We start from the raw sequence: 27,916 nt of genomic DNA on the forward strand, positions 1-27,916 counted from the left end.
GATGGCTGAGGAATATAATCCTGAAATTGCACATCTAAGGCAATACAGTGACAAATAAAGCAGAACAAGTACTTGGTGCTTTGCAGAAAAGACAAGTAGAATTAAATTGGTACCAGGTTTTGCACTGGGTTCTATTTTGGGGACTTCTCTCCCTTTTGCTCTTTCTAAATTGCTGAAACGAATTGACAACCCGATAGTTAAACATACTTTATGTATTTGGTTTCAATTTCGGAAATTTTTTGGGTTGATTCAGTTTGTTTTAAATATTTCTATTGTATCCAATTGTTTTTTCCACCCTTCAATTATAGACCAAGCTTATTTGGCTTGGAAGACTAAAGGATTACTACGATTTTCTGATTTATTTTTGGATAATTGTTTTATGTCTTTTGAGCAGTTATCTAATAAATATAATTTGCCTAGATTTCATTTTTTTAGATATTTACAGATTAGGAATTTTTAAAATACTGTACTTCCTACTTTTCCAAACTTCGTGTCTTCAGGCATTTTGGAGAATTTGTTTGAATTAAACCCCTTTCAGAAAGGGCTTATATCAAAACTTTATAATATAATTATGAAGATACGTTCAGAGCCCCTTTATAAGACAAAAAATGATTGGGAAAGAGAGCTTAACATTATTTCTATTGAGAATTGGGATAAAATTCTTCAATTATTTAATACATCATCTATATGTGCCAAACATTCATTAATACAGTTTAAGGTTGTACACAGGGCTCATATGTCCAAGGATAAATTGGCTAATTTTTATTCCTATATAAATCCTATTTGTGATAGATGTCAATCTGAAATAGCGTCTTTAACTCATATGTTCTGGTCGTGTCCGCTTTTGAAAAAATATTGGAAAGATATTTTTGATATTATCCCTGCGGTATTGAACATTGATTTACAACCCCATCCTATTACCACAATTTTTGGTGTACCAATGATGGACTCACTTCATTTATCTTCTTCCGCTTGTCGAATGATTGCATTTCTTACACTAATGGCTAGAAGATCTATTTTGTTGAATTGGAAGGAAATTAATCCTCCTACTGTATTTCATTGGTTTTCTCAAACTATGTTATGTTTAAATTTAGAAAAAATTAGAAGTGGTGTATTTGACACTTCTACTAAATTTGAAAAGATATGGAGACCATTTATTCAATATTTTCATTTGATGTAATAAGACCCTATTCCAGGCCTATTTGATTTTCCAGTTTTGATTTCATATTTGTCAAGAGGATCGGAGTTGACGACACTGATGATTTTGTATTTTTGTGAGATATTATAAACAGCCCCTTTTTTTTCTCTTTTTTATTTTTTCCTTTTTTTCTTTTCTGTCTTTTTTTCTCTTCTATTAGTTATTAGATTTTTAGATTAGTTTTTTTTTGCATAATGATTTTTTTTCTTTTTTCCTTTTTTTTCTGTTTATTTTATATTATGATACACTTAGGTTTGCCTGGTCTATTTGTATATTAGATAGATAGATAGATAGATAGATAGATAGATAGATACTTTATTCATCCCCATGGGGAAATTCAACTTTTTTCCAATGTCCCATACACTTGTTGTAGCAAAACTAATTACATACAATACTTAACTCAGTAAAAAATATGATATGCATCTAAATCACTATCTCAAAAAGCATTAATAATAGCTTTTAAAAAGTTCTTAAGTCCTGGCGGTAGAATTGTAAAGCCTAATGGCATTGGGCTAATGACATCATTTATGATGTGGGAATACTCATTTATACTGTAATCATTGGTCTTGTAATCTTTTATAGTTAGTTGAAATGTGTACGTTTGTAATCCCATTATCTATGTACCAATTTTATTTTGTTGTTATTAATAATGATAATAAAAAGATGGAAAAAGAAAGAAAAGAAAAGACAAGTAGGTTGCATGCCAGTTCTTTGGGATTTATGCTTCCCCTGAACCACAAAGAAACTACTCAGAAAGCGCTGGAAACACCCAGCAGGTCAGGAGCTATCTATGGAGGAAGATTTTTCAGTATATATTGCCGCAATGCTTTGCTTTATATTTTACAGCAGATTGTTGTGTTCTGGTCTGAGGTTTCATATTGTCTTACCTGTCAATGTCTTGTACATCAAACCACCCGGGGGCAATAGGCAAGTAAATGAAGGCACAAGGAAAGGGATTGAAGATCTTTGACACTGACTCAGCAGACGCAGAAGATAGGGGTATTTTCTTGGGTCATCTGCAGAAGTAGTAATGTAAATCTTGTTTAAGTTATAATTTAAGATACAGACATAAATATACCTGAAGGTGTAATAGAGTTTTGCATATTTTACAAGATTTATTAAGAGAATAAAAGCAAAGTTAATAGTTAAATTTTTGTTTTAAAACTCCTCACCTGTCTAAAATTAGGATCAAACTAAGAAGTCAGGGCTCTTAGGCCCCCTTCAAATTTATTCAATTTCTATGAAGTCTGTAATAATTTATTGTAATAATTCCTCCCAGAGATAAATATTGTTCCTACAAGATAATTCACCCTGATACTCCCACTAACCAATTCTTATTTTCAAGATGTTTTCCCAAATTTACACTCATTCCTTGTTTCTTAGTTATTATGTCATTTGTGTTCTGGCAAACAGAATCAGAATCAGGTTTATTTTCACTGACATACTTTACATAATGAATTTTTAAAAATTTTGTGCCAGCAGTACAGTGCAAGACATAAAAAAATTACTGAAAGTTACAATACAAACTAAGTAAATAGTACAAAACAGGAATAATGAGGTGGTGTTCATGGACTGTTCAGAAATAACCAATGGCAAGGGGGAAGAAGCTATTCCTAAAACACTAAGTGTGGGTCTTCAGGCTCCTGTATCTCCTCCCGGATGGTAGTAATAAGAAGAGGGCATGTTTTGGGGGGGTGAGGGTCCTGAATGATGAATACCATCAGGTTGAGGAACTGCCTTGTGAAGATATCTTTGAGGGTGGATTCAGATTCTAGGTCAGGAATTTACCACTGATCAAGCACTCATTTTAAGGAGTTGTGTTATGTTGGAATGGGTTAGTACACTCTCAGTGACTAGGTAATGTACACAGTGATGAAGCACTCCCTTCTCTTCAGCACTTTTCCTCTAGTTTGTTTTCCACAATTTTTGTTCTCATCATCTTCACTGACACTTGACCACACTTGCCTGACAGAAGGATTCACAGAATAACATTCAGGAAGACAAACTCACTTGGCTCTCCCCTATTCCTTGCAGAAGACTGTCTGTCTGATTCAGGAGTTCCCAACCTGGGGTCCAAGGACCTCTCGGTTGATGATAGGGGTCCATGGCATAAAAAAGGTTGGGAACCCTTGGCTCTGGATGCAACATCTGTGCTGCCATCCCAGTCAGCAACAATAACTCAGAACAGACCAGGGACACTCTCAATGTCACATCATCCAACATGTTTATCTCAGTCAGTCACTAGGTAAACTTTTCAACTCCCAAAAGTCTCACCAAAATTCACTGTACAAAGCAGAGAAACCTCTTCTTCCAGAGTTTGGAATAGAATGACTGCACAATTCAATTTTCCTATCACGTTTATTATTATACATCCTTGTCTATCTTTGTGAGTTTGGATCCCTACTCGATACTATAGTCTGGCCACTTACATTAAGTAACTCACTGGTAAGAGGACGTACTGGAGCGCTGTGCACGCAGGGCCCTTAGTATTATTAAGGATCCCACCCATCCATCCAGCATGCTCTCTGACTTCCTACCATCAGGCAGGAGACCATGATACATAAAAACAAAAATGGTCAGGATGGGAAACCGCTTCTTCTCTCAGGCTATTAGGCTTCTGAACTCACGGCCGCTTGCATTCAAAATGTCACTGGTTAACCTGATCCATACATTATAATATTTAATTTATGCACTTTAGTTTGTTATTTATGTGTGATTCATGTGTAGATTTTATCCCTACCTTCATAAGTTATTGTGGGTTACGTATAGTACTATGCTTTACACCCTGTTTCAGAGAACGTTTTCTTGTTTCTAAATATATTATATCGTTATTTACATTGTATACATGTATATAGTTAAATGACAGTAAACTTGACTTGACTTAGTGTTGTCTGCCAGCCTCCCCCACCCCCCTTTGATCTGTACCTGGAGCCACTGGTTTATCTTCTGTAACGATCTGCTGAAGGCGACCGAGGAGTTGTGAAGCCAGCTGGCATGGATCCTGAAGCAAGACCCTTTTAGACAACTCGATAGCTTCACTCAGTATGTTCAAGTCATCAACTTTCCTGTTCAGAAAATATGAAATGATGTTTAAACTGCCTCCATTTCTCCTCAAATATTGACATGGTGCAATTCTTTTTTACTTGATATAATTTGACATGAATGCTATCTACCACTTCTCATTTCAAGTGTGAATAGTGTTCTTGATATAAGTCTAGCTCCATACATGCATAAACTAAAACATGTGCTGAGCAACTGTAAATAGAAGTGAACACTGCATAATCATCAACAAACATCTCTTCTGCTCTTATGCTGGCAAGGAGGTCTTTGATGAAGTAGCTAAAGGTGTTTGGCCCAAGGATGCTGCCACTGGAACTCTTGTGATGGCGTGTACGGCTGGGGTGATCCAAAAATTACAATCTTTGTTATGCAATGTATAAATGTTAAATGGAGTGATTTTCCCAAAGTGCCCATCAGCTTTAGCTTTGCCATAGATGATTAAACACTATCTTTCTTGGCCAGGACTGTTACACTCACTATGTCAGTGTAAGTTATTGGATTTACAGTTATTGGAAGGTATTCTAGGGGACTGGAAATATAAGTATTTGGATGGACAGAGACTGATTTGGGATAGTCAACACGGCAAATCTAACCAATTTTATAGATTTTTTGGAGGAAGTTACCAGGAAAGTTGATGAAGGCAAGATAGTGGATGTTGTCTACATGGACTTTAGCAAGGCCTTTGACAAGGTCCCGCATGGAAGATTGGTCAAGAAGGTTCAGTCACCTGTCATTCAAGCTGAGGTAGTAAATTGAATTAGACGTTAGCTTTGTGGGAGAAGCCACAGAATGTTAGTAGATAATTGCCTCTCTGAATGGAGGCCTGTGACCAGTGGTGTGCCATAGGGGTTGGTGCTGGGTCTGGCATTGTTTATCACCTTCATATATCTGGACGATAATGTGGTAAAGTGGATCAGCAAATTTACGGATGACTCCAAGATTGAGGATGTAGTGGAGAGCAAGGAAGACTATCCAAGCTTGCAATGGGAACTGGACCAACTGGAAAAATGGGTAGGAAAATGGCAAATGGAACTTAATGCAGGTAAGTGTGAGCTGTTGTACTTTAGAAGGACAAACCAGAATAGGACATACACAGTAGATGGAAGGGCACTAAAGAGTGTGGTGCAACAGCAGGATCTGGGAATACAGATCCATATTTTCTTAAAAATGGCATCACAAGTAGAGAGGGTCATAAAGAAAGGTTTTGATACATTGTCCTTCATAAGTCAAAGTACTGATTACAGGAATTGTGATGTTATGTTGAAGTTGTATAAAATGTTGTTGAAGCCTAATTTGAAGTATTGTATGCAGTTCTGGTCACCTACTTACAGAAAAGATGTCACTAAGATTGAAAGAGTGCAGAGAAAATTTACAAGCGTGATGCCAGAACTTGAGGAGCTGAGCTATTGGGAAAAGTTGAATAAGTTAGGACTTTATTCCCTAGAAGCCTGTAAAGGAATGAGGGGGGATTTGATAGAGGTATACAAAATTATGAGAGATATTGATAGTGTAAATGTAAGCCAACCTTTCTCACTAAGGATGGGTAAGACTAGTACTAGAGGTCATGGGTTACGGTTGAAAGGTGAGATGTTTAAGGGGAACATGAGGGGCAACCTCTCCACTCAGTGGGTGGTGAGAACATGGAACAATCTTCCAGCACAAGTAGTGGACGCAATTTCATTTTCAACGTTTAAGAGAAATTTGGATAGGTACATGGATTGGAAGGGTATGGAGGGCAGTGGTCTGGGTGCAGGTCAATGGGACTAGGCAGACTAATAGTTAGCATGGACTAGATGGGTCAAAGGGCCTGTTTCTGTGCTGTCATGTTCTCTGACTCTGTGACCCAGTTCTTTAGTCCATATTTATACGAAGGAAAAATTGATCAGTGGACCTGGCATAACCCAACTTGGGCATCATAAAGCAAGTTTTTGGTATGCTGATCAATTGCACTGCAAATGACACCTTCCATCCTATCATTAGCCAAAGTACATTTGTCCTGCTTTTTGTAGATGAAGCATGCCTGGGAAATGTTCTGCACTGTGAAGCTGGTGGCTGAGTTGTAATTGTACTCGAACATCAGCTGATGACACTTGGCCTGCATTTTTAAGTTGCTTAGTTTCTTAAGCAGTTGGGAATCTATAATACCTGTTTCTAAAAGTGTGTTTTAAAAAGTATATCCATCATCAAGCCAAATTGTACGAAATAACAATGTTTTCACTGGAATTAATTTGTTGTTTGCATGTCATTACCAGTTTTACAGTCAAATTACTTGACATCAAGTGAAGAAAACAAAACAATCATCAGCTGTATTAGATATTATAGAAACATAGAAACATAGAAAATAGGTGCAGGAATAGGCCATTCGGCCCTTCAAGCCTGCACCACCATTCAGTATGATCATGGCTGATCATCCAACTCAGAACCCTGTACCTGCCTTCTCTCCATACTCCCTGATCCCTTTAGCCACAAGGGCCATACTAACTTTCTTCTATGACACAATTAACCTTCTTGGCATGGAATTTGCATAGGTAGACATTGTATTGAAATCCACTGTATATCTGAAATCCTTCTTGTTATGAAGTTTCCTTCACCAGGAAGCTGCTTTAGTTGCATGCTTTTGAGGATTAATTCTTGTTTAACTCTTACTGAGTGCTATTTCTAATGTATAAAGCCATACAACAGAAACAAATTGCTTTCCTTGGAGACTGGTGTGCTGAAGGACTAAAACACCGCATGGTCACTCAGAAATACAGATATATTATCCAGTGAGAAGATGATTTTCATCTAATAGCTTAAATAAATAATATATTTGCACTTTCAGCCACGGCTCAGTGGGCACTACACTGAATGAGAAGATTATGGTTCAGGTATCCCTCCATTTCCACCATTTTCCTTGTCTGGAATAATCAAGACATCACAGAAACTAGCCACTCCTCCATAGGCTCTGCCTGTTGGGGCACCATGTCAGCAGAGCAGTTAGCATGTTGCTAGTTACATTTCGGGCAGAGTTTGGAGTTCAGTTCCGACGTTGTCTGTATGTGTGGGCTTCCTCTGGTTGTTCCTGTTTCCTCCACAGTCCAAAGACGTAGCAGATGGTAGGTTAAGTGGTTATTGTACTGTCCTTTGATTAAGCTAGGGCTGCTGGGCAGTGCAGCTCATTGGGCCGGAAGGGCCTATTGTGCATTGTATCCCTAAATAAATCAATAAGTATATGAGGGGTGATTGATAAGTTCGTGGCCTAAAGTAGAAGGAGTCAATTTTAGAAAACCTAGCACAATTATTTTTCCTCATTTACACACTTAGCCCAGCGGTTGTGGAGCATATAGATCCCTTCTTTGTAGAAGTCGGCGTCTTGGACCTCCAGAAGTGGTCCACAGCAGGGGTGATTGATAAGTTTGTGGCCTAAAGTAGAAGGAGATGAGTTATTAACTTCAAACTTCCTGCACTTTCACTCAAAAATTTTAACTGTATGTGCATGTAACGAGAGCTGTATAACTCATCTCCTTCCACCATAGGCCCTGAACTTATCAATCACCCCTGCTGTGGACCATCTGGAGGTCTGAGACGCTCTCGTTACAGGCACGCGCAGTTCAACTCTTTGAATGATAATGCAGAAAGTTTGAAGTTAATAACTCATCTCCTTCTACCTTAGGCCATGAACCTATCAATCACCCCTGCTGTGGGCCACTTCTACAAAGAAGGGATCCGTATGCTCCACGACCACTGGACTAAGTGTGTACATGTAGGAGAGGACTATGTTGAAAAATAAATGTGCTAGGTTTTGTAAAATTGACTCCTTCTACCTTAGGCCATGAACTTATCAATCACCCCTTGTGCTTCTCAGTGCCTGAGTAAAGCCCACATAATCAAAGAACTCACTCACCCTAGACATTCTCTCTTCTTCCCTCTTTTATTGGGCCTGAAAACATGTACCACCAGCTCAAGGGCAGCTTCTACCCTGCTGTTATCAGTCCACTTGACGTCCTTATTATTAGCCAGCAGCGGGTGCTGCAGGTAGCCTGGAACATTGGGTTAGGGAAGATTTGGGTTTACCATGGTGGCTGTGTGGTTAAATAGATCAAACTCCTCTGGTCCTACAAGGGAGAGACAGAGATTCATAGAAGGGAGATCAGGGCAACCAACCAAACTGTGACTCGGGGAAGGTGGGGGGGGGGGGGGGGGTGTCGAGAGAGTCTGGTAAAGATGTACTGGAAGAAAGTTGCCGTGTGTTCATTCCTGAGTGAGTATAACAATCGTCACGTATTCATTCAGGTATGAATAGATGGCCCCATCATGAAAAAAACAACACTTCATTCAGCTTTGTATATATGGGTTATCATATGGGTAGAATAAATGATAAGCATACACAAATAGTTAGCTAGTGGAATAATATAATCATGATTTTCTGTTGTTAAGATATGCACCTTAAATAGAAAAAAGTTATACTTATGACAAAGTATCCATTGCTGGCAAGTATGTGCTGACTGCCACTCAGAGGGGTGAGTTTAAACATGAATCCGGACCACTTGTGGAACTGCTCTATTGTGATTTTCAGCTCTCACTCTTCAGGAGAAAGGAGGCATTTGCAGTCAACTTTCCCCTTTCAGAAATGTGTGGTACTTCCCAAATACTTTGATCTCCAGAAATAATTACACAATCAGCAAGAACCTAATTTGACACAGGTTACAATGGAATCTCGATTGGAACTCATCATCTCACCTTTCTAGTGTCATTGCTCCTCTCAGGTCCTCTTCCACGCTGATGACGGACAAACCCCACACCTTGTGTAGCAAAAACTCAAAATTAAAAAGACACTCTGTTAACAGAGTTGGCATTTGGCTCGACTGCAGCAGGTGGTAAGGAACTCCATTCAGTTTTCGGAGGTTGAAGGTGTAACTCACTTCAGAATCTTCTCTGCAAACCCAAGCCAGGGGCTGGCCATTGAGATCCTCTGGGCCACAGATGCTTGACTTTCCAGAAAGGACAGATGCTTTCCCCAGAAAATAGTTTGCTATAGTTGAGTGCAGAGAGAGCTGATCATCTTTTGATGCCAGGTACCTCTTCAAACAGTTAAATTTCAATGCTGAATGGGCCCAGTTAAATGTGTGCGTGTTGTCAGTCCTCTGCTCTACTATGTGGATTTTCAAGTCTCTCTGAAGCTTCATCCAGATTACTGTGGGCACCTTACAGAGAGAAATATTTTGGAATTGCCTGACCTCTTGCATGACCATCTGGTCCAAAGAGAGAAGATCAATCATTTCAGCAAATGTGACACCATTTCTTGACAATGTCAGTAACCCTGCTACTTTCTTCACAAGCTCTTTCCCATGTTCTTTCTCCAGTCTACTAAGAATTGCTGAATACAACTGCTGCAGACTTTGTGGTAGATAAATGTCTGAGATCGGCGTGCAGGACTGCCAGTGTAGAGACTCCCTGTATGCACACTGGAGATAGAGAGGAGTAGGGCACCCACTGCAAGCTTCCAGTAGTAAGTCCCATTGGTCAGCTGTCAGTTTCCGATGGTCTTTCTCCAACCAAGAACTGATCATTTCCTCTATTTCCTCGGAAGTGAGCGGTGGGATATGAAGAATGTTCCCATTTTCCTTTAAAATCTGTTTAAGGAATTGAGGCTTTATTATGACTTTGCTTCACTGCCTTCTACAATCACTTCAAGAAACTCTCTTATAAAACATCAAATTTGAGAAATTATGATACAATGGATTGGAGTCATAAGACAAAAAAACGGATTGTATTTTGTGGACAAACAATAGTCATAAATCTCAGGGCAAAATTCTGAATGGTGCTGGGGAGAGATTGTGTACTTATTTGTGTGTAACAGCAGAGAAGGAGGAGGAAATAAAAGTCAGTTTATGCCAACTTTGCTACAGTTTCCATCAATTTCAAATAGCCAAAACAAAAGATGGTATATGTTGTGAAGAGGCAGAAAAAGAAATATAAAATAAGAAGAATAACTGAATGAAGAACTTGAGTTAAATTTCATCCCAAGGGGAGGTTGAATCAAGAGTCAGGTTTGATATCATTGGCATATGTCGTGAAATTTGTTGTTTTGTAGCAGCAGTACATTGCAATACAAAAAAAACAACTTAAATCACAAGAAATAAAAACACACATACAGTATCACAGTTTACATACACAATATGTTCCCAATTTTGCTACTTAAAACTTAGATCCTACAATTAAATTCAGAACTAATAATATATTTTACCCAATCAAAGTTAAGACATAATAGTTAATGGGAGTTAAGTAATAGCACTATAAAGATGCTCTCGGATGCAGCAGGGTTAGAATAATACCGCAGAACTTTGCCTTGCATGTGACACTGGGCTTAAATAAACCATTACAAAGAGTTCTGCTACTGATATTGTGGCAGAAGCAAAGTAAGTATCTCCTGAGACAAATTAAGTTCTGTTGGATTTGAAGTAGTTTAAGGTGACACATATCTATTGATGGAAAGGAGGAACTAAATCTATCTTTTATTGTTCATTGAGTCCAACAAGGTCCAGTTGTTGACTGTAAACACAAGAGATTCTGTAGGTACTGGAATCTTTTGAGTAACACACAAAATGCCCGAGGAACTCCGAGCAGAGGCCTTTCATCGGGACTCATTGCAAGGATGAAGTCTCAGTCCAAAACATCGACTGTTTATTCCCTTCCATAGATGCTGCCTGATTTGCTGAGTTCCTCCAGCATTTTGAGTGTGTTGATCAGTTGCTGACTGAGTAGTGCTGTAGGATGGGACAACAACCCATGCCTTTTGGGTTGCTACACGCTTGGCCCTGGATAACCATGCAAATCAATAGGTTGTGTAATGCCAACTGTATAAGCTGCATTCACTTTTCTGGTAAACAATGCAGATTCGGCACGTTAAATTACAGCACATCACTGGCTATGCAAACCGTGTCTGATTTCTCAGGATACAGGAAGATATAGTGGGGTAATAGGGTTGGCAGTTAACTTTCTGGAGATGGAGAGTTCATTTCAAGTCCGGTTAAAAGAATAAACCAGAGCTGTATAAACAATGCCCTGTCACAGTGTGGGTGAGACATTTGACTCACGAGGAAATTTGAAAGAAGAGCATCTCTGGGAATTTCTGCAACACTTGTTTCACCCTGATTTAGATTGTCTACCATCAAGTCCTTGAAAATTATTAAGGTAGCTCTTTATCAATTGACCAAACATCTTGTGGACTCTACATAGACTGATAAGTACTAATTTTGTAAGTAAGCTTATAAAAACCTCTCTGTGGCCTTGGAGGTTCAGCTCTGTAAGATTAATTGTGCTATAATAATATATAATAAGTGCCTACATACAATCCATTAGTTGCTTTTATTGGATAGCAACTATCAACCTTTAACAACGACCAAAGCAAAGACACAGGTGTATAAAGACACTCCTGCTAAACTGTGAAAACTGTACAGTAACTCAGTCATTGCTTAATAGATTTTTATTACCTTTAGTGCTGCCTGATTCTCCTCAACTGTCATGGATACAATGATATAGACGTTCTTTGGCAGTTCTCTGGGAAACCAGGAGAGATTTTGAGCATTGTAGTCATCAGATAATTCTTCCAAGCCATCCAAACTAATCAACAGAGGCTTGTCTTCTGTAGCAAGCTCCAGCATTGAAGTAAACTCATTTAACAGACCTGAGAACTCCTGAGCAAGGGAACAAGACCAAAAGGTATTGATAGAATTATAAGCAGATTAATCCCATTGTTCATATTCTATTCTATACCCTGAACTTTTAGGTCTGGTGGAAGAGGTGGCTACCTGGAAATGGAGGCTTAATAACTCTTTTTCACCATTAATGTTGTCACTGCCATTTTGGAGTGGCCATAGGAGGAGGAGACAGCCATTGGTGGGAGGCACCCAGAGGCTGCAACCAATAGCGACTCTACCAACTTAGAGGAGTACACAGCATCAGTGAGCAGCTACATCAGCAAGTGCATTGATGATGTTACTCTGTCCAAGACCATCACTATACGCGCTAACCAGAAGCCATGGATGATCGTGGAGGTGCGTGCGCTGCTGAGGACCCGTGACTCCACCTTCAGAGCAGGCAACAAGGCAGCTCTAACAACAGCAAGGGCCAAACTGTCCCGAGCCATCAGAGGGGCAAAGCGTGCACACGCCCAGTGAATCCACAACCACTTCCAGGACAACGGCAACACGCAGCGCATATGGAAGGGAATCCAGGACATCACCAATTACAAGACAACATCACCTGACTGTGCAGGTGATGCCTCCCTCCCAGATGTGCTAAGTAACTTCAATGCTCGGTTTGAAGTGGAAAATGACGTGGCGGCGAGGAAATCCACCCCACCTACAAATGACCAGGTGCTGTGTCTCACCGTGGCCGATGCGGGAAGAACCCTGTGCAGGGTCAACCCACGGAAGGCTGCTGGACCAGACAACATCCCCGGTAGAGTGCTCAGAGGATGTGCAGACCAGCTAGCAGATGTTCTCACTGACATCTTCAACATCTCCCTGAGCAGCGCCACCATTCCAACATGCTTCAAGGCTGCCACCATCATCCCCATGCCAAAGAAGTCTTCAGTGTTCTGCCTCAATGACTACCATCCCATTGCACTTACATCCATCATCATGAAGTGTTTTGAGAGGCTCGTCATGAGGCATATCAAGACCCTGCTGCCCCCCTCACTGGACCCCCTGCAGTGTGCGTACCGTCTCAACCGCTCAACAAGCAAAGCTATTGCCATCACCCTCCACCTGGCCCTAACCCACCTGGACAAAAAAGACACATACATTTGGATGCTGTTCATAGACTTCAGTTCAGCATTCAACACAATCATCCCTCAGAAACTGATTGGAAAGCTGAGCCTACTGGGCCTGAACACCTCTCTCTGCAACTGTATCCTAGACTTCCTGACTGGGAGACCTCAGTCAGTCCGGATCGGGAGCAGCATCTCCAACACCATCACACTGAGCACGGGTTCCCCCCAGGGCTGTGTGTTCAGTTCACTGCTGTTCACTCTGCTGACCCACAACTGTGCTGCAACACACAGCTCGAACCACATCATCAAGTTCGCCAATGACATGACCGTGGTGGATCTCATCAGCAAGAATGACAAGTCAGCTTACAGAGAGGAGGTGCAGCGGCTAACAGACTGGTGCAGAGCCAACAACCTGTTTCTTAATGTGAACAAAACAAAAGAGATGGTTGTTGACTTCGGATTTATTTTCAACTTACTTACTTGTTTACTCTCAGATTTTCTTGTGAATGTTATGTCTTTAATGGTATGTATCTGTGATGCTACTGCAGGTTAAGCTTATCATTGCACAACATGATAACATGACTTGACTAGTGTTTAGAAAAAAAAATGAGGATCTCATTGAACCTATCGAATACAGAAGGGCCCAGATGGAGAAGGTGTTTCCATTAATGGGAGAGACTAGGACCAGAAGGCACAGCCTCAGAGTAGAAGGAAATCTCTTTAGGACAGACTTCATTACTTACTGCCTATTACATCACTGGCATTTAGGGCAGCAATGAAGGTCCTCCATCTCTGATGGAGTTCAGGGCTTCCTTCATCATGTCAGTAGCTTCCTCTCAGTTTTCACTACTGTCAGTCTTGCAAATCAAAGGTGGAGACTCAGAAATACCAGCACAATAAGATGTAGAAGGATGCTTCATTGTCATTTCTGTAACAATTTTGTTTTACCAGTCAGGGTCATTAGCCCTGAGCTAAACCCCCAAATCTGAAGGACTGGTGGATCACTCTTAGCCTGGCCTCTTCTGTTTGGCATTGGTGACCCTACCAAGAACTGAAACATAAAGCCCTGACCCCAGCCAACATAGCTCTCTGAGCCATTGAGGTATGCAAGCCTCCAAACCACAACAAGGTCCTCTTGGAGGCCTTGGAACAGAGATGAGGAGGTAATTCTTTAGCCAGAAGATTATGGGAAGAAGGCAGGAGAATGGGGTTGAGAGGGAAAATAAATCAGCCATGATTGAATGCTGGAGCAGACTTGATGGCCTAATTGTTCTCCTGTGTGTTATGGTCTTATGGATTCTCTAGTGAACGTTCGTTTAAAACAAGGGGTGAAAATTAGGCTGTTCAATGGTTGGAAGACAAGATTATTGCCCAGGTTGAAAATGATCCCCATATGACTTTAAATATTTCCTATTTATTCATAATACCTCTGAGAAATATATTGACTTATTATATATTTCAGCAAGTTGGATGCACAAGCTCCAAAGAAGCAGGCGAATACTTCTACTTTCTCCAGTGATGCCAACAAAGCGAACAATTCTGCTCAATTCTCTGAAATGAAAAGGACTTATCAGTTTTAAATTGTCCATGTTACAAAACAACAGAAATAGAAATAGCTGCCTTGGTGCAGTTACACAGATACTTAATTTTTTGTACAAAATATTCCACTTATGATATAGCATAACAAACAATGCTATATTTATGACATTCAAGCAATTTATAGATTATAGAACAGTATCACCCAAAATGCTTTGCTGAACTAATCAAATATTAGTTTAATTTAAATCTTTCTTCCCGCACATAGTCCATATCCCTCCATTCTCTGCATTTACCTAAATCATGTGCTTATTTTGGAGTCTCTTAAATGAGACTATCATATCTGCTTTCACTATCATCACTATTAGCACATTCCAGCCACCTACCATCTCTGTGTAAAAAAAATCCTGTCCCATATATCTCCTTTGAACTTTTCCACTCTGACCTTAAATGCACTTTTTTTTTGGAAAACGATACTGGTGTCTAATATCTCTCCTCTCTCCTCTCTCTCTCTCTCTCTCTCCCCCCCCCTCTCTCTCCCTCTCTCTACTCTGTCTAAATTTCTAAGATGTATCATGAAACAGTGCTCTTCAAATACTTCAGAAATAAATGAAATTCCACATTTTGAGAAGACAACCACTGTCACTCCTTCAGTTCCTACTCAACATTAGTCATAACCTCTGTAACTATGTCAAGTGAAGCCTCCTGGGAACTAGCACCAAAAATGTAGAGAAAATTGCCAGCTGTGTTTGCATTTGCAGTCCTAACTTGTCACAAAATAAAGACTGGATCAACAACATTAATTCAGAAACATTTTAGACTGTATGCTGACTTGGCACCCAAGCAGTTTGGAAGTAAAAACCACAACACTATACTAAAGTGGCAACTACAAGGCTAATTCTTTACATCTCTTGAATCTCATTAAGATAATTGAATTTAAAGCAAATACTAACATCCACAAAGGATAATTTATAGTCCGTTTCAGCAAGTGAACAGAAAATATGCAAGTGAAAGTCAAATGCACGAAAATTGAGCATCCAATTTCCAATATCTAGTAACCACAGGAGTTTCATGCACACAGTCATACAAATATTCCAACACTGGAAATAATTGCTAAAGCAGCTTTTATTAATTGATATTATAAATTATGCTTAAATATAAACTTTGTTGGATTGAAGTGTTTAAATTAGCATTAAATGATAATGTCAACTTTCAATTAGGTTTCAGTTACTAGAAATAAGTAGGTTAAAAACTATCCGAGAATATGTTAATTTTGCTCTAACCAAATTGGACACATTTTTATCTTTTGTTTTCAAAGTGTTCAGTTAATTTTAGTTAAATTTTATTCAGGCATGTCAATATTGATGCATGAATTAACACTCATTAGGGTAATGTTATCTAGGGCATTTAACGCCAATAGAGTGCAGCACATGATTTCACTTAAACAGAATTTGCAACCATAGACACAAAAATCCTTGAAAATGATTACTATCAAGGGGGAAACATTGAATAAATTATTTACACTGTATTATATTGATTTCCATTAGCTGAGACTAGATTGTATTTACACAGGGTTGAAATCTACTTGACAGCCGGATTCGTTGAACAATGTTTAATTGTTTTATTGGTTAATACTCCATATGCGAAACTGGAATCACAATGCCAACTGTAGTATAATATTGCAAACATGCACCGCATGGCAATTGTTCTAATGTGCTGATGGCTGATGTCAGACTTCTTTTCTCTTTTGCGCACGAGGCTGTGTTAAAGATTGAGGATCTGGCACTTACCCTGAGATCCATTCGGAGGACAGAATGGATGCCTTGGCAACAAGAGCACTCTTGCCGCATCCCGCTTCCCCAAGAAGTACAATCGGTCTTTGTTTTGACTGTTGCAGACATTCCTTCAGGCTGAGCAAGAAAGTTTCTCTTCCAATGAAAAATGATGCTCTTGGAAAAGATTTATAACAATAAACCTTTCAATTGGGACAGTACTGGACTAAACCTTTTGTTACAGTGGCTCTATTTAAAAGAATTGTCAAGGTGGCATTTTGAATGTCAACATTTTGATTGTTGAACGTTCATTTCATCAAACAATGAACTGCACTGAGGCTTATAGCAATCTTCAATTAAACACTAATGTAAAATGTATAGCTTTCACATTATTAATTATTAAAGCAAAACTATATTTGAAATTAAGTAGTTTCTCACTCTTAGAAGAGCAACACATGCATTTTGAAATGCAATATGACATTAACTGTGTCAGTGCCACAACTTTTAATGCTCATCATATCATGAATTAGCTGCATCTTGTAAATCTTTGCAAATGCCCTGATTTCCACTGGAACCATGACAAAACAGTTTAAGCAGATGTTTTTTTATGAAAGAGGGTGCCCTCTTCAATGAGATTAGGAGCTGTTGGATCCTGATGCTTTTGTAATCCAAAGGTTCTTAGCAAGTCCAGAATGAGACATAAAACTTGCTGCTTACAGTCTTGGTAACATTTTATTAAAGGTCACAAGATCAAAGAAGAGTCGAGGGAACAAATAAAATACCAGTCTACAAAGTAGTCATAGATTTTACTTTGCTCTCTCAACACTTCTTTTTGTTCTTCTGCACTGACTATGCCAAGCTGTTGGAAACTGATGCTTTTGTGATCCAAGGTTCTTTGGAAGTCAAGAATGAGGCATAAAACTTATCACTAAGCAATTTTATTTCATGTTAAAAGAATGAAGAACGAACAAGGAGGAGCCGACAGAACAAAGAAAAGAAAAAGGGAAGGCATTTGTGGTAATCTCATACATAGATTAGGGATAACAGCAATCCCAGTGATAACATTTAACATATAAAATAGCCAGATTCATAGGGCATTACACTTCCTACTGAAAACTAAGAAGTTTCTAGAAAAATACAGAAGTAGCTGTACTGTAATGACTGGCAAATCTGCGGCACAATTGCATGTATATGTTGGTGATTATATAAAATTACAAGCAAGCATAGGAAAGTTAAACTAGAAGAAAAATATCAACTCTAAACCAATCCAACAGACCAAAGTAACCATACATTGTCTGGTTTCCTAGAGCTGAGTAACCATATATTGCCTTGATTCCTGGTTGCTATCCCCTCTCAAATTATTTCTCAAATTACACCAGTCACAAAAGCTTCTGCCTCATAATTAATGACATCCTTTGAATTCCACAAGCAGTTGTGTGCAAACAACAAGGTATCCAGTTAACTACTAACTATTCACTGAAGTAAAGCTGGTAATATGAAATACTACCAGAAAATAGCAGCAATACTCAGCAGCACAGGCAGCATTTGTAGAGAGAGAAATAGTTATAGCTTGCAACTTCAATAGCCTACGACTATTGAAGGCTAAAAATTAATTGTTTCTCCTTCCACAGATGCTGCCTGAATATAAGAATTTGAGAAGCAGGAACAGGAGTAGGCCATCTGGCCTGTCAAACCTGCTACACCGTTCAATAAGATCACGGCTCATATGGCTGTGGATTCAGCTCCACTGACTTGCCTTTTCCCCATAACCCTGTATTCCACCACTATGCAAAAATCTATCTATGTTTTAAATGTATTTAATGAGGTACCTTCTACTGCTTCCCTGGGCAGACAATTCCAGAGATTCACTATTCTCTGGAAAAAAATCTTCATTTCCATCCTAAGTCTATCCTTTGAAACTTGAGGCTATGCTCGCAGTTACACACCTGCAGCGGAAACAACATTCCTGCCTCTATCTTGTCTATTCCTTTCATAATTTTATATGTTTTTGTAAGTTCCTCTCATTCTTCTGAATTCTGGTGAGTATAGTCCCAGGTGACTCAAACTCTCCTCAGAGTCTAACTCCCACATCTCTGGAATCATCCTGGTGAATCTCCTTTGCACTGCCTTCAAAGTCAGTATATCCAATTTCAGGTAATGAGACCAGAACCAGATTCACTACTCCATAAGGCTTAGGAGCAGAATTAGGCCATTCAGCCCATCGAGTCTGCTCAACTATTCTATCATGGCTGATCCCAGATCCCACTCAACCCCATACACCTGCCTTCTCACCATATCCTTTGATGTCCTGACCGATCAGTAAACTATCAACTTCCATCTTAAATATACCCATGGATTTGGCCTTCACCAGAGTCTGTTGCGGACCATTCCACAGATTCACCACTGTGAAGACCAACACAAAATAGTAATTCAAAACCTTGGCCATTTCCTCTTAACCTGTATTAATCCCCCCCTTCTCATCTTCCAAAGGACCTATGTTCACTTTAGCCAGCCTTTTCTGCATCATTACTATAAGAACTCTTACAATTTGCTTTTATATTTTGTGTTCAATTATTTTAATAATTTATCTTCCCTTTCTTTATTGCCTCACTTCTGGTCAAAACCTTGTTCCAGTCCGGATACAGGATCTCGACATGAACCCTTTAGAGCAGGAATTCCCAACCTGGGGTACATGGACCGTTTGCTTAATGGCATTAGTAAAAATGGTTGGGAACCCCTGCTTTAGAGATTCCAGGGGCTCGACTCCTTCCCGGATGCTTCTTCTCCATTTGGACCCATCACAGGCAAGCAAATTTCATAAAAGATAACAAATTTCCTTTTCAAGGAACACTGCAAACATCTTTTAAGAATTATTTTTACTTCCTGGAAAATTCCTGTCATGATGGAACTTGGTGTGGAGTGTTATCTAATGTCAGACATGGACATGATATGGACTGCCCATTGGTGCTGAGTGTGAGCACTAGTACTGGTTTGCCTATCTTGCCAATGGAATGGGAAGACTGTCCTGAGTTAATATTGATGGTTTCTCACCAATGGTTTGAGGAATTTTGATATGGGTAGACCAGATCCTATGGTGCATTCCAATAAAGTTTGTTAAACATCTGAGCTCTGAATCAGCTCTGTTTTAAAGACTAGGCATTATGAAGTTATTAGTCACTGATATAATCCATAAAATCTCTGAAAGACTCACAGTGTGTGACAATGCTGCACATGCTCCAGCATCTCCTCTTGGACCTGGCTCTTGGCTGTGTTGCAGCTACGCTCTGTCCCTGGCAGTATCTCAGCATCCTTTGAGCTAACCGTCCTTTGAGGAACATGTTCAAGGTTGAATAGTTAGCACAATGTATTTCATCAATCTATATAAAATATTGAGCCAAATTTAGAGTCATCAAGCATGACAGCACAGAAATAGGCCCTTTGGCCTATCTAGTCCATGCCAAACTATTATTCTGTCTGGAAGCACAAAATCAGGTATTCTTGCCAAAATCAGATAAAATATTTATTTACTAAATAGCAGAAGTCAAGTTTAATTAGACAAACATTCAGCAAAATGATCATGATCTGAACCTCTCCCACAAGAAATAATTTTTAACATTTAACATTTTAAATGAAGAACAGAATTGGGGATGTAGAGGTTTGAATGAACAATGGGTCTAAAGAGTAATGCCCTTGAGACCAAGAATCTTTAATAAGGATCCTGGCCATGCAGAATGTTTGATGGTAGGTCAGAGACTATGTAGCCCACATCATCACTCTTCAATCACTGAACTACCATTTCAATGAGATCCCTTGTTTCTGTGGTGGGTAGTGATCCTATACCTAAATTGAGGTGAATAAATGGTGGTATCAACTTATGCACCCACTCATACTTTTCCCACTGAGTGGAAATGGTTTAACATTGACTAATTATATTTTCAAAAGTATTTTTAATGTTTTGTTTGTGTAACTCATGCCGATTTCATACTGTATATTATTATATGTAACATGTAATGAGAAACGATAAGCTAGCCATCAATTCTGGTTTCTCTCTTCCATCCTACCCGAAGATGATTGAATGAAAATCACAAGAATTTGCTCTTGATTTCTAACATGTCTGAATGATGTCCCAGACTTGTTGCCACCCAAGACTTGGTTTGCTCCTGTTAGAAGGATTCACATTTATCAGGAGGAAGCATTTGTAGAACACTGAGGTTCTTTAACTAATAAGTCTTCAAATCATGCGAGGAGAATACTCTGAAGATACAATTCTCCACAATTGCAAATTACAGTGGGGAGAACTTTTTATATTAATATTTTATATGCATTAGAAAAGTATATATAATTTAAAAGGATGTTCACAGAAAAACTCCTTATTTTACAGAAGCACATATAGAATAGTCTGATGCAGTTATAAAGACAAAATTATCATTTTGTGAAACATAAAGACATTTCATTTTAAGATGATTTTCACCATCCATCATTACGTCCAAGGTACAGGCTTCAATCTTGAATGCTGACCTTTTTACTTAATTTAGTGTATATTCTTAATGTTAACCCGTTATAATGGGGGTTTCACCAGAGCAATATTAGTTTGGTTACCAATTAGAATAATTGCCAGTGGTTTTTGATCTATGCAATTACTGCCACAGATGCACAGAAATACAGTTTGAATCAAGAGCAAACCTTGTTCTACTAAAAAAAGTTTTATCTATGTAAATCAGAGCTCTCATTGGACTTTATAAAAAGCATTTTATGTGTTGGCCATTGGACACACTAAGCTTTGGAAATATCACTCCAGTTTTGCAAGAACAAGGCTATTTCCATGATAAACGTGTATCCTGATACATTTTAATTGTTATCCAAATTCTAACAAGGCACTGAGAATGTGGGGCAGCAGTCAGAAGAGCTGTTTTCATAAAGAATCTTTGGCACACAAACAGGCCATTTAGTCTGACAGGACAATGCCAATGTTTGTGCCCCTTACTTGCTCTGCCACCCATGTTTATCAAAACTGATTAGTACAATCTATCCTTGTGTGCTCATTCAGTTCCCCACGCCCCCTTGCATTCATTTGAAATGCAACATCTTAAGAGCAACTTGAACAATAAATCACTTTTAATAATAAGTAAAAATGATTCAGGAGAAAACTTCTTCAGTTCACAGGTTAAATATGCACTGACTGTGTATTCTCTGCTCCTGGAATTTAGTTCTAATGAAACTTTTATTATTTATGGACATTTTATTCTATATTCACACTTCAAACTCTAACCTTATTTTATATAATACTTCATTCTTATAATTGTTGAATGTTGTAAATTCCTAATACATGTCAATGTATATGGCAATTCAAATTGATCCTTGAACCTAAAGCCAACAGAGAACATTACACAACTGTGACATTGTGATGCAATTAGGGTTGAAATATACAGGACATCCTCAGGAAATCTGAAGATGTGAATCCAAGGGGGACCAATATTCTTGTGGGCAGATTTACTAGGGCCTTTGGGTGCAGATTAAACTAATATGGCAGGAAATCAGGATGATAGAGCTGAGGATGAGCCAGCAGGTTTACACGTAGATGACAGGTGTAACACGAACGTAAGGAAGGACAAGCCGATGATTGGATACAAATGCAGACAGAGCAAAGAGTTAAATTGTGCCACTGAGGTAAAATTCAAAAGGACAAAGAATGCTGGACTAAAGGTGCTGTATTTAAATGCATGTAGCATTTGGAATGAGGTGGACAAACATGTGGTGCAATTAGAGATTGGTCAGTATGACATTGTGGGCATCACTGAGTCGTGGCTAAAAGAAGGGAGCTTGACATCAAAGGATAAACTTTGTATCAAAGGGACAGGCAGGAAGGCATAGGTGGTGGTCAACGTTTCGGGCCAAGACCCTTCATCAGGAATGATGAAGGGTCTCAGCCCGAAACATCGGCTACTCTTTTCTCACAGATGCTGCCTGACCTGCTGAATTCTTCCAGCGTTGTGTACGTATCCTTTGATCCACAGCATCTGCAGTTGTATTTTTGTGTATAGGTGGTGGTGTGGCTCTGTTGGTAAGATATGGAATTACATCTTTAGAAAGAGGTGACATAGGTTCAGAGAATGTTGAATCCTTGTGGGTGGTGTGAAGAAGTTGCAAGTGTTAAAAAAAACCTGTGATGGGAATCATATATGGGCCTCCAAATAGTAACTTTGATATGGGGTTAAGATTGCAAAGGAAGGTGGAAAAGGCATGTAATAAGGTTAATGACAATTGTAATGGAGGACTTCAATATGCAAGGGAATTGGGAAAACCACGTTGATGTCAGATCGCAAGAGAGAGAATTTGTTGTATGCCTATGAGATGGCTTCTTAGAGCAGCTTGTGCTTGAGCCTACTCGGGAAACAGCTATCTTGTGTTGTGTAATAACCCAGATCTTATTAGGGAGCTTAACATAAAGGAATCCTTGGGAGGCAGTTGATCATAATATGATTGAATTCGTACTGCAATTTGAGAGGGAGAAGCATAACTCACAAGTATCAGTATCACAATGGAATAAAAGGAATTACAGAGGTGTGAGAGAGGAACTTGCCCAGATGGATTGGAGGAGGATATTGGTGGGGTTGACGGCACAGCAGAGATGACTGAATTTCTGGGAATAGATCACAAAGCACGGGAGACATATGTTCCATGAAGGAAGAAGTTCTCAAATAGCAGTGGTAGGTAACTGTGGCTGACAAAGGAAGTTAAGGACTGCATAAAAGCCAAGGAAAGGGTATATAAGGCAGCAAAAGTGAGTGGGAAGTTGGATGATTGGAAAGCTTTTAAAATCCAACAAAAGTTAACTAAAAAAGCTATAAGAAGGGAAAAGTTGAAATATAAGAGCAGACTAGCTAATAATATAAAGCAGGAAACCAAAAGTTTTTCAGTTATACAAAGAGTAAAAGAGAGGTGAGAGTTGATATTGGACCACTGGAAAATGATGCTGGTGAGCTGGTAATGGGGGACAAAGAAATGGCAGATAAACGTAATGGATACTTTGCATCTGCCTTCACTGTGGAAGACACTAGCAGTGTGCAAGAGGTCCGTGAGTGGTAGGGAGTAGGAGGGAGTGCCATTGCTATTACAAAAAAAAAGTGCTAGGCAAACTTAAAGTTCTTAAAGTGGATGAGTCACCTGGGCCAGATGGACTACATCCCAGAGTCCTGAGAGAGGTTGCAGAAGAAATAACAGATGCATTGGTCATGATCTTTCAAGAATTACTTGATTCGGGCAAGGCTCTGGACGATGGGACGATTGCAAAAGAAAGTAAATTATAGGCCAGTTAGCCTAACCTCAGTGGTTGGGGAAGTGTTGGAGTCTATGATTAAGAATGAGGTTTCGAGGTGCTTGGAGACTAACGATAAGTCAAAGTCAGCATGGTTTCTGTAAAGGGAAATCTTGCCTGACAAATTTGCTAGAGTTCTTCAAGGAAGCAATGTGCAGGGTGGACAAAGGAGAGGCAGGGGGGATGTCATTTACTTGGATTTTCAGAAGGTATTTGATAAGGTGCCACATGAGGCTGCTTAACAAGATAAAGTTCTATGGCCTAACAGGAAAAATACTGGCATGGATAGAGGAATGGTTGACGAGCAGCAGGCAGCGAATGGGAATAAAAGGGGCCTTTTCTGGTTAGCTGTTGGTGACAAGTGGTGTTCCTCAGTGGTCAGTTTTGGGATCGCCACTTTTCACATTGTTTGTTAATGATTTAGATAATGGAATTGAAGGCTTTGTGGCAAAGTTTGCGGATGATACAAAGATAGATGGAGGGGTAGGTAGCGCTGAGGAAGCATTGCAATTTCAGCAGGACTTAGACAAAGTGGAAGAATGTGCAAAAATGTGGCAGATGGAATACAGTGTTGGGAAATGCATGATAATGCATTTTGTTAAAAGGGACAATAATGCAGACTATTATCTAAATGGAGAGAAGATTCAAACATCAGAGATGCAAAGAGGCTTAGGAATCCTCATGCAAGACTCCCAGAAAGTTAATTTACAGGTTGAGTCTATGGTAATGAAGGCAAATGCAATGTTGGCATTTATTTCAAGGGGAATAAAATATAAAAGTAAGGAGATAATGCTGAGCCTTTATAAGACACTAGTCAGACCACACTTGGGAGTATTGTCAGCAGTTTTGGGCCCATTATCTCAGAAAGGATGTATTGGAGAGAGTCCAGAGGAGATTCACAAGGATGATTCCAGGAATGAAGGGGGTTCAATTCCATATGAGGAGTGTTTGGCAGCTTTGGGCCTGTACTCACTGAAATTTAGAAGAATGCAGGGGGATCACATTGAAACCCACTGAATGTTGAAAGGACAAGATAGGGTGGACGTCGAAAGGCTGTTTCCTATGCTGGTGGCATACAGCACTTGAGGGCACTGTCTCAAAATTGAAGGGTAACCCTTCAGAACATTTTCTTGCCAAAGAGTAGTAAATCTGTGGAATGCTCTACCACAGATGTCATGGAGGCCAAGTCCATGGGTATATTTAAGGTGGAAGTTGATCATTTCCTGGATGGTCTGGGCATCAAAGGATTCGGTGAGAAGGCAGGTGCATGGGGTTGAGTGGGATCTGGGATCATTCATGATGGAATAGCGGAGCAGACTCAAATGGCTGATTAGCCTAATTCTGCTCCTATGTCTCATGGTCTTATGAAATAGATTGAAAATTGTAATTTCTGATACAGTAGAGCGAGGCAGAAGCACTGACCTGTTAAAATGGGCAATGAAGGTCTTCCGAAAATCATTACACAGATGCTCTGTGTAGAAAAAGTGGGACCTGTTGAGCTTTGGATTGATTCCATCCCGACCCCAGCTGACCTTGTACTCATAAATATTGGTATGACGAAGCTATCGGGCATAAAATTTATCATTACTTCACAAGCTGAATAAATCAGCTACATTAGAACATTATAAGCCCATAAACTAAAATTAACATTTAACTCTATCAATTAAAACCAGGTACTGTAGATTACCAAGAACTTCAAGGAGATGAATAAGAATTAGAAACAGAAGAGGACTTCCCTTGAAAACTATGTACTAAACAAAATGCATGCTGGGTCAATATTTATTTCTAATAGTACTATACTAAAGGAGAATGTTGTTTTGTGCTCAATTCTCTTTTCTGGAACCAAAAGTACTATTCATCGAGCACCTTGGTAAGTAAATATTGAAGGATTTTCTCCTGCATTTTTGAATATTTACTTAAACATAAAAACATCAGTTGGTCCCTGGTCACAGTGGAGGTTAACTAAAGAGCTGGAATATTAGCCTCCCAAAATGGACAAACTCCAGTTGGCTAGTGTGCCTCAATGACCCGGAGAGCTATGTTGGTTAGAATCAGAGCCTTGTGCTTTGGCTCTTGGTAGGGTCATCCACACCAAACAGGTCAAAGAGTGGATGCCAGACTAAAAGTGATCCACCAGTCCTCCAGGTTTGGGGAGTCAGCAAAGGGCTAACAATTCTGACTGGCAAAACAAAATTGTTACGGAAACAGCATGAAGAATCCTCTATCTGTGTGCGATGGTATGCACAGACAGAGAAGGAGGACCTTCATTGCTACCCTAAACACCAGCGTCGAAACAGGCAGTAAATAAGTAAGAAATAGACAAAACAAGTAAAGCTCAGTGGGGTGATATGCAGGGAATGGTAAGGTTGTCAGATCATACACAAAGTGAGCTAAGTGTGTAACAATTAGGTTTAAGGACACTGATAATAAAATGTAGTATGTATCATATATTAAAGGGATGTAAATGGTTCAGGTAAGTTACTATTTATCTTGACTACAGAGCTACCATATTTTTTTTTAATCCATCTTGTTCGCTCATGTTCCTCAAGATAGAAAATCTGCCATCTCTATCCTGTCTGACCTATACACGAGCTGACAGTTACGAGATCAACTCTTAACTGCCATTGGCTGGACACACAACTTTAAAGCAGAAAAGGGATAACATTTGATCTGCCTAGGTCCTGAAGGGAAGTGGGGTGCATTTTAGGAGCTGGTGGGTTAGTAAGTAGAATTTTTCTGTGGGACCTATGTGTGGCAAATTTGATTTTCTATGGCACAACAACATGAAAGATGAAGATTTCCCAGGACACTTTTCTGAGCAGTCTCTCGAGTTCTCCTTAAGGCAGAACCTGGACCGTGCCTCTTTATTTGTCTATTTAAGCACCGACTTCCAGCACTCCCTCATTTTGACATGACTCTAAACTGCCAGGTGCCCATTTAACAAGTCCAATGCAGCTGGCCATTACCCATCTCTGCCATGCAATCAAATACCATCTGCATTTACTAATGTTGTCTCGAAGACCCCCTGCTTTGTATTAAATCACTGCATTAGCAAATCACTACACTAAAGCAGACATTCCAAATGAATTCAAACTGTGTCCATTTCCTTGTAACAGTTCATTATTGAAAAATATCTTCAAACCACTCGAGTGTATGTTATTGGTTGGTGGAGTTAAATAGAATATTTACCTAAGAGTTGGCAAGTAGAGCACTACAGAAGATACACTATAGCCATCAATTATGAAAAGCTGGAATGAATATGGCCTATTGTTCAGGTGTAGAAAAGTAAATCCAATTTAGATAAGTGTTGATATAATTCTGTGGCTGTAAATCATATAGCGTAGTGTACTGTTTCCAAAGACAAACAGCTGTCACTTGCTTCCTTTTAACACCGTCTTTCTTCTCTTCCATTGTACCAGGAACTAAACACCAGGTGGTGTTTGTTTCTTAGTCTGATCCCTCTGCTCTACCATTAGCTGATTGCATCTGTCACCGCAGGGAAGACATTCTCACTAACTCAGGATCCCCGGATTAAGGAGAGCAAAATTTCATTGTTCTTGTTTGCAATGCAGCTCTGAATTCAGTCCTCACCTTGAGCACTGTCTATCTGTAGTTTGCACATTTTTGTACGACTGAGTTTTCCTCTGTATGCCCTTGTTTCAAAAACACAGGGGTTGGGTGTTGGGGAGTTACTCACTTTAAATTGCCCTAGAAAGAGAGTGAAGGGACATTTGGTGGGGATTTGGTGAGAATAGGTTACAGGAATAATTAATAGGGGATGGGATTGCACTATGAATTGGTAAAGATTGTTATTGTCGCTTTTTTTTCTTTGAGTGAGGGGGTTAGGTATTGTTATTGTTGCTGTTTCTTCTGCGGTTGAGGGGGTCAGGGATTGCTGCTGTTTGTTACTGTGAGTGGAGATTGTTACTGTCGCTCTGCTAGGGAGGGGGGATTTGATGCGATTGTGGCTTTTTCTCAGCAGGGTGTGGATTGGGGTCTGCGAGTTTTCCTTTCTTTGTCAAGCCAGGATGGGGGGGGGGGGGGAAGTTGATGTTTTTTCTTTCATCAATTCCATGGTCTTTCTGTATTTCATGACTATCTGGAGAAGACAGATATCAGAGTTGTATTGTATCTGCATAATTTGACAATAAAATGAACCTTTGACTCAGTAGGCTGAGATCCAGTTTCCATGTCAGAAGTAAATCGACTAACGTAGATAGGAGGAAGGAAATATATTACACAGACGGGAGTGGTAATTTTATCACATCTCAGAGGCAAAT

At 39.5% G+C, this 27,916-nt stretch overlaps 1 protein-coding gene across 1 annotated transcript in view; it reads right to left on the minus strand.

Annotated features, from left to right (window-relative positions):
• The window catches only part of LOC140728947 (uncharacterized), a 143,177-nt gene that overhangs the window by 67,073 nt on the left and 48,188 nt on the right, over positions 1-27,916 (minus strand). Inside the window, exons 13-20 of the mRNA XM_073048077.1 lie at positions 25,059-25,198; positions 19,533-19,646; positions 16,340-16,498; positions 14,441-14,564; positions 11,731-11,934; positions 8,978-9,870; positions 4,124-4,263; positions 2,086-2,214 (exon numbers count right to left, since the gene is read on the minus strand). Coding sequence (XP_072904178.1) covers positions 2,086-2,214; positions 4,124-4,263; positions 8,978-9,870; positions 11,731-11,934; positions 14,441-14,564; positions 16,340-16,498; positions 19,533-19,646; positions 25,059-25,198 — 1,903 coding nt within the window. The remainder of the gene's footprint in view (positions 1-2,085; positions 2,215-4,123; positions 4,264-8,977; positions 9,871-11,730; positions 11,935-14,440; positions 14,565-16,339; positions 16,499-19,532; positions 19,647-25,058; positions 25,199-27,916) is intronic.

Source organism: Hemitrygon akajei, chromosome 6 (genome assembly GCF_048418815.1).
Source record: "Hemitrygon akajei chromosome 6, sHemAka1.3, whole genome shotgun sequence".
NCBI lineage: Eukaryota > Metazoa > Chordata > Chondrichthyes > Myliobatiformes > Dasyatidae > Hemitrygon > Hemitrygon akajei.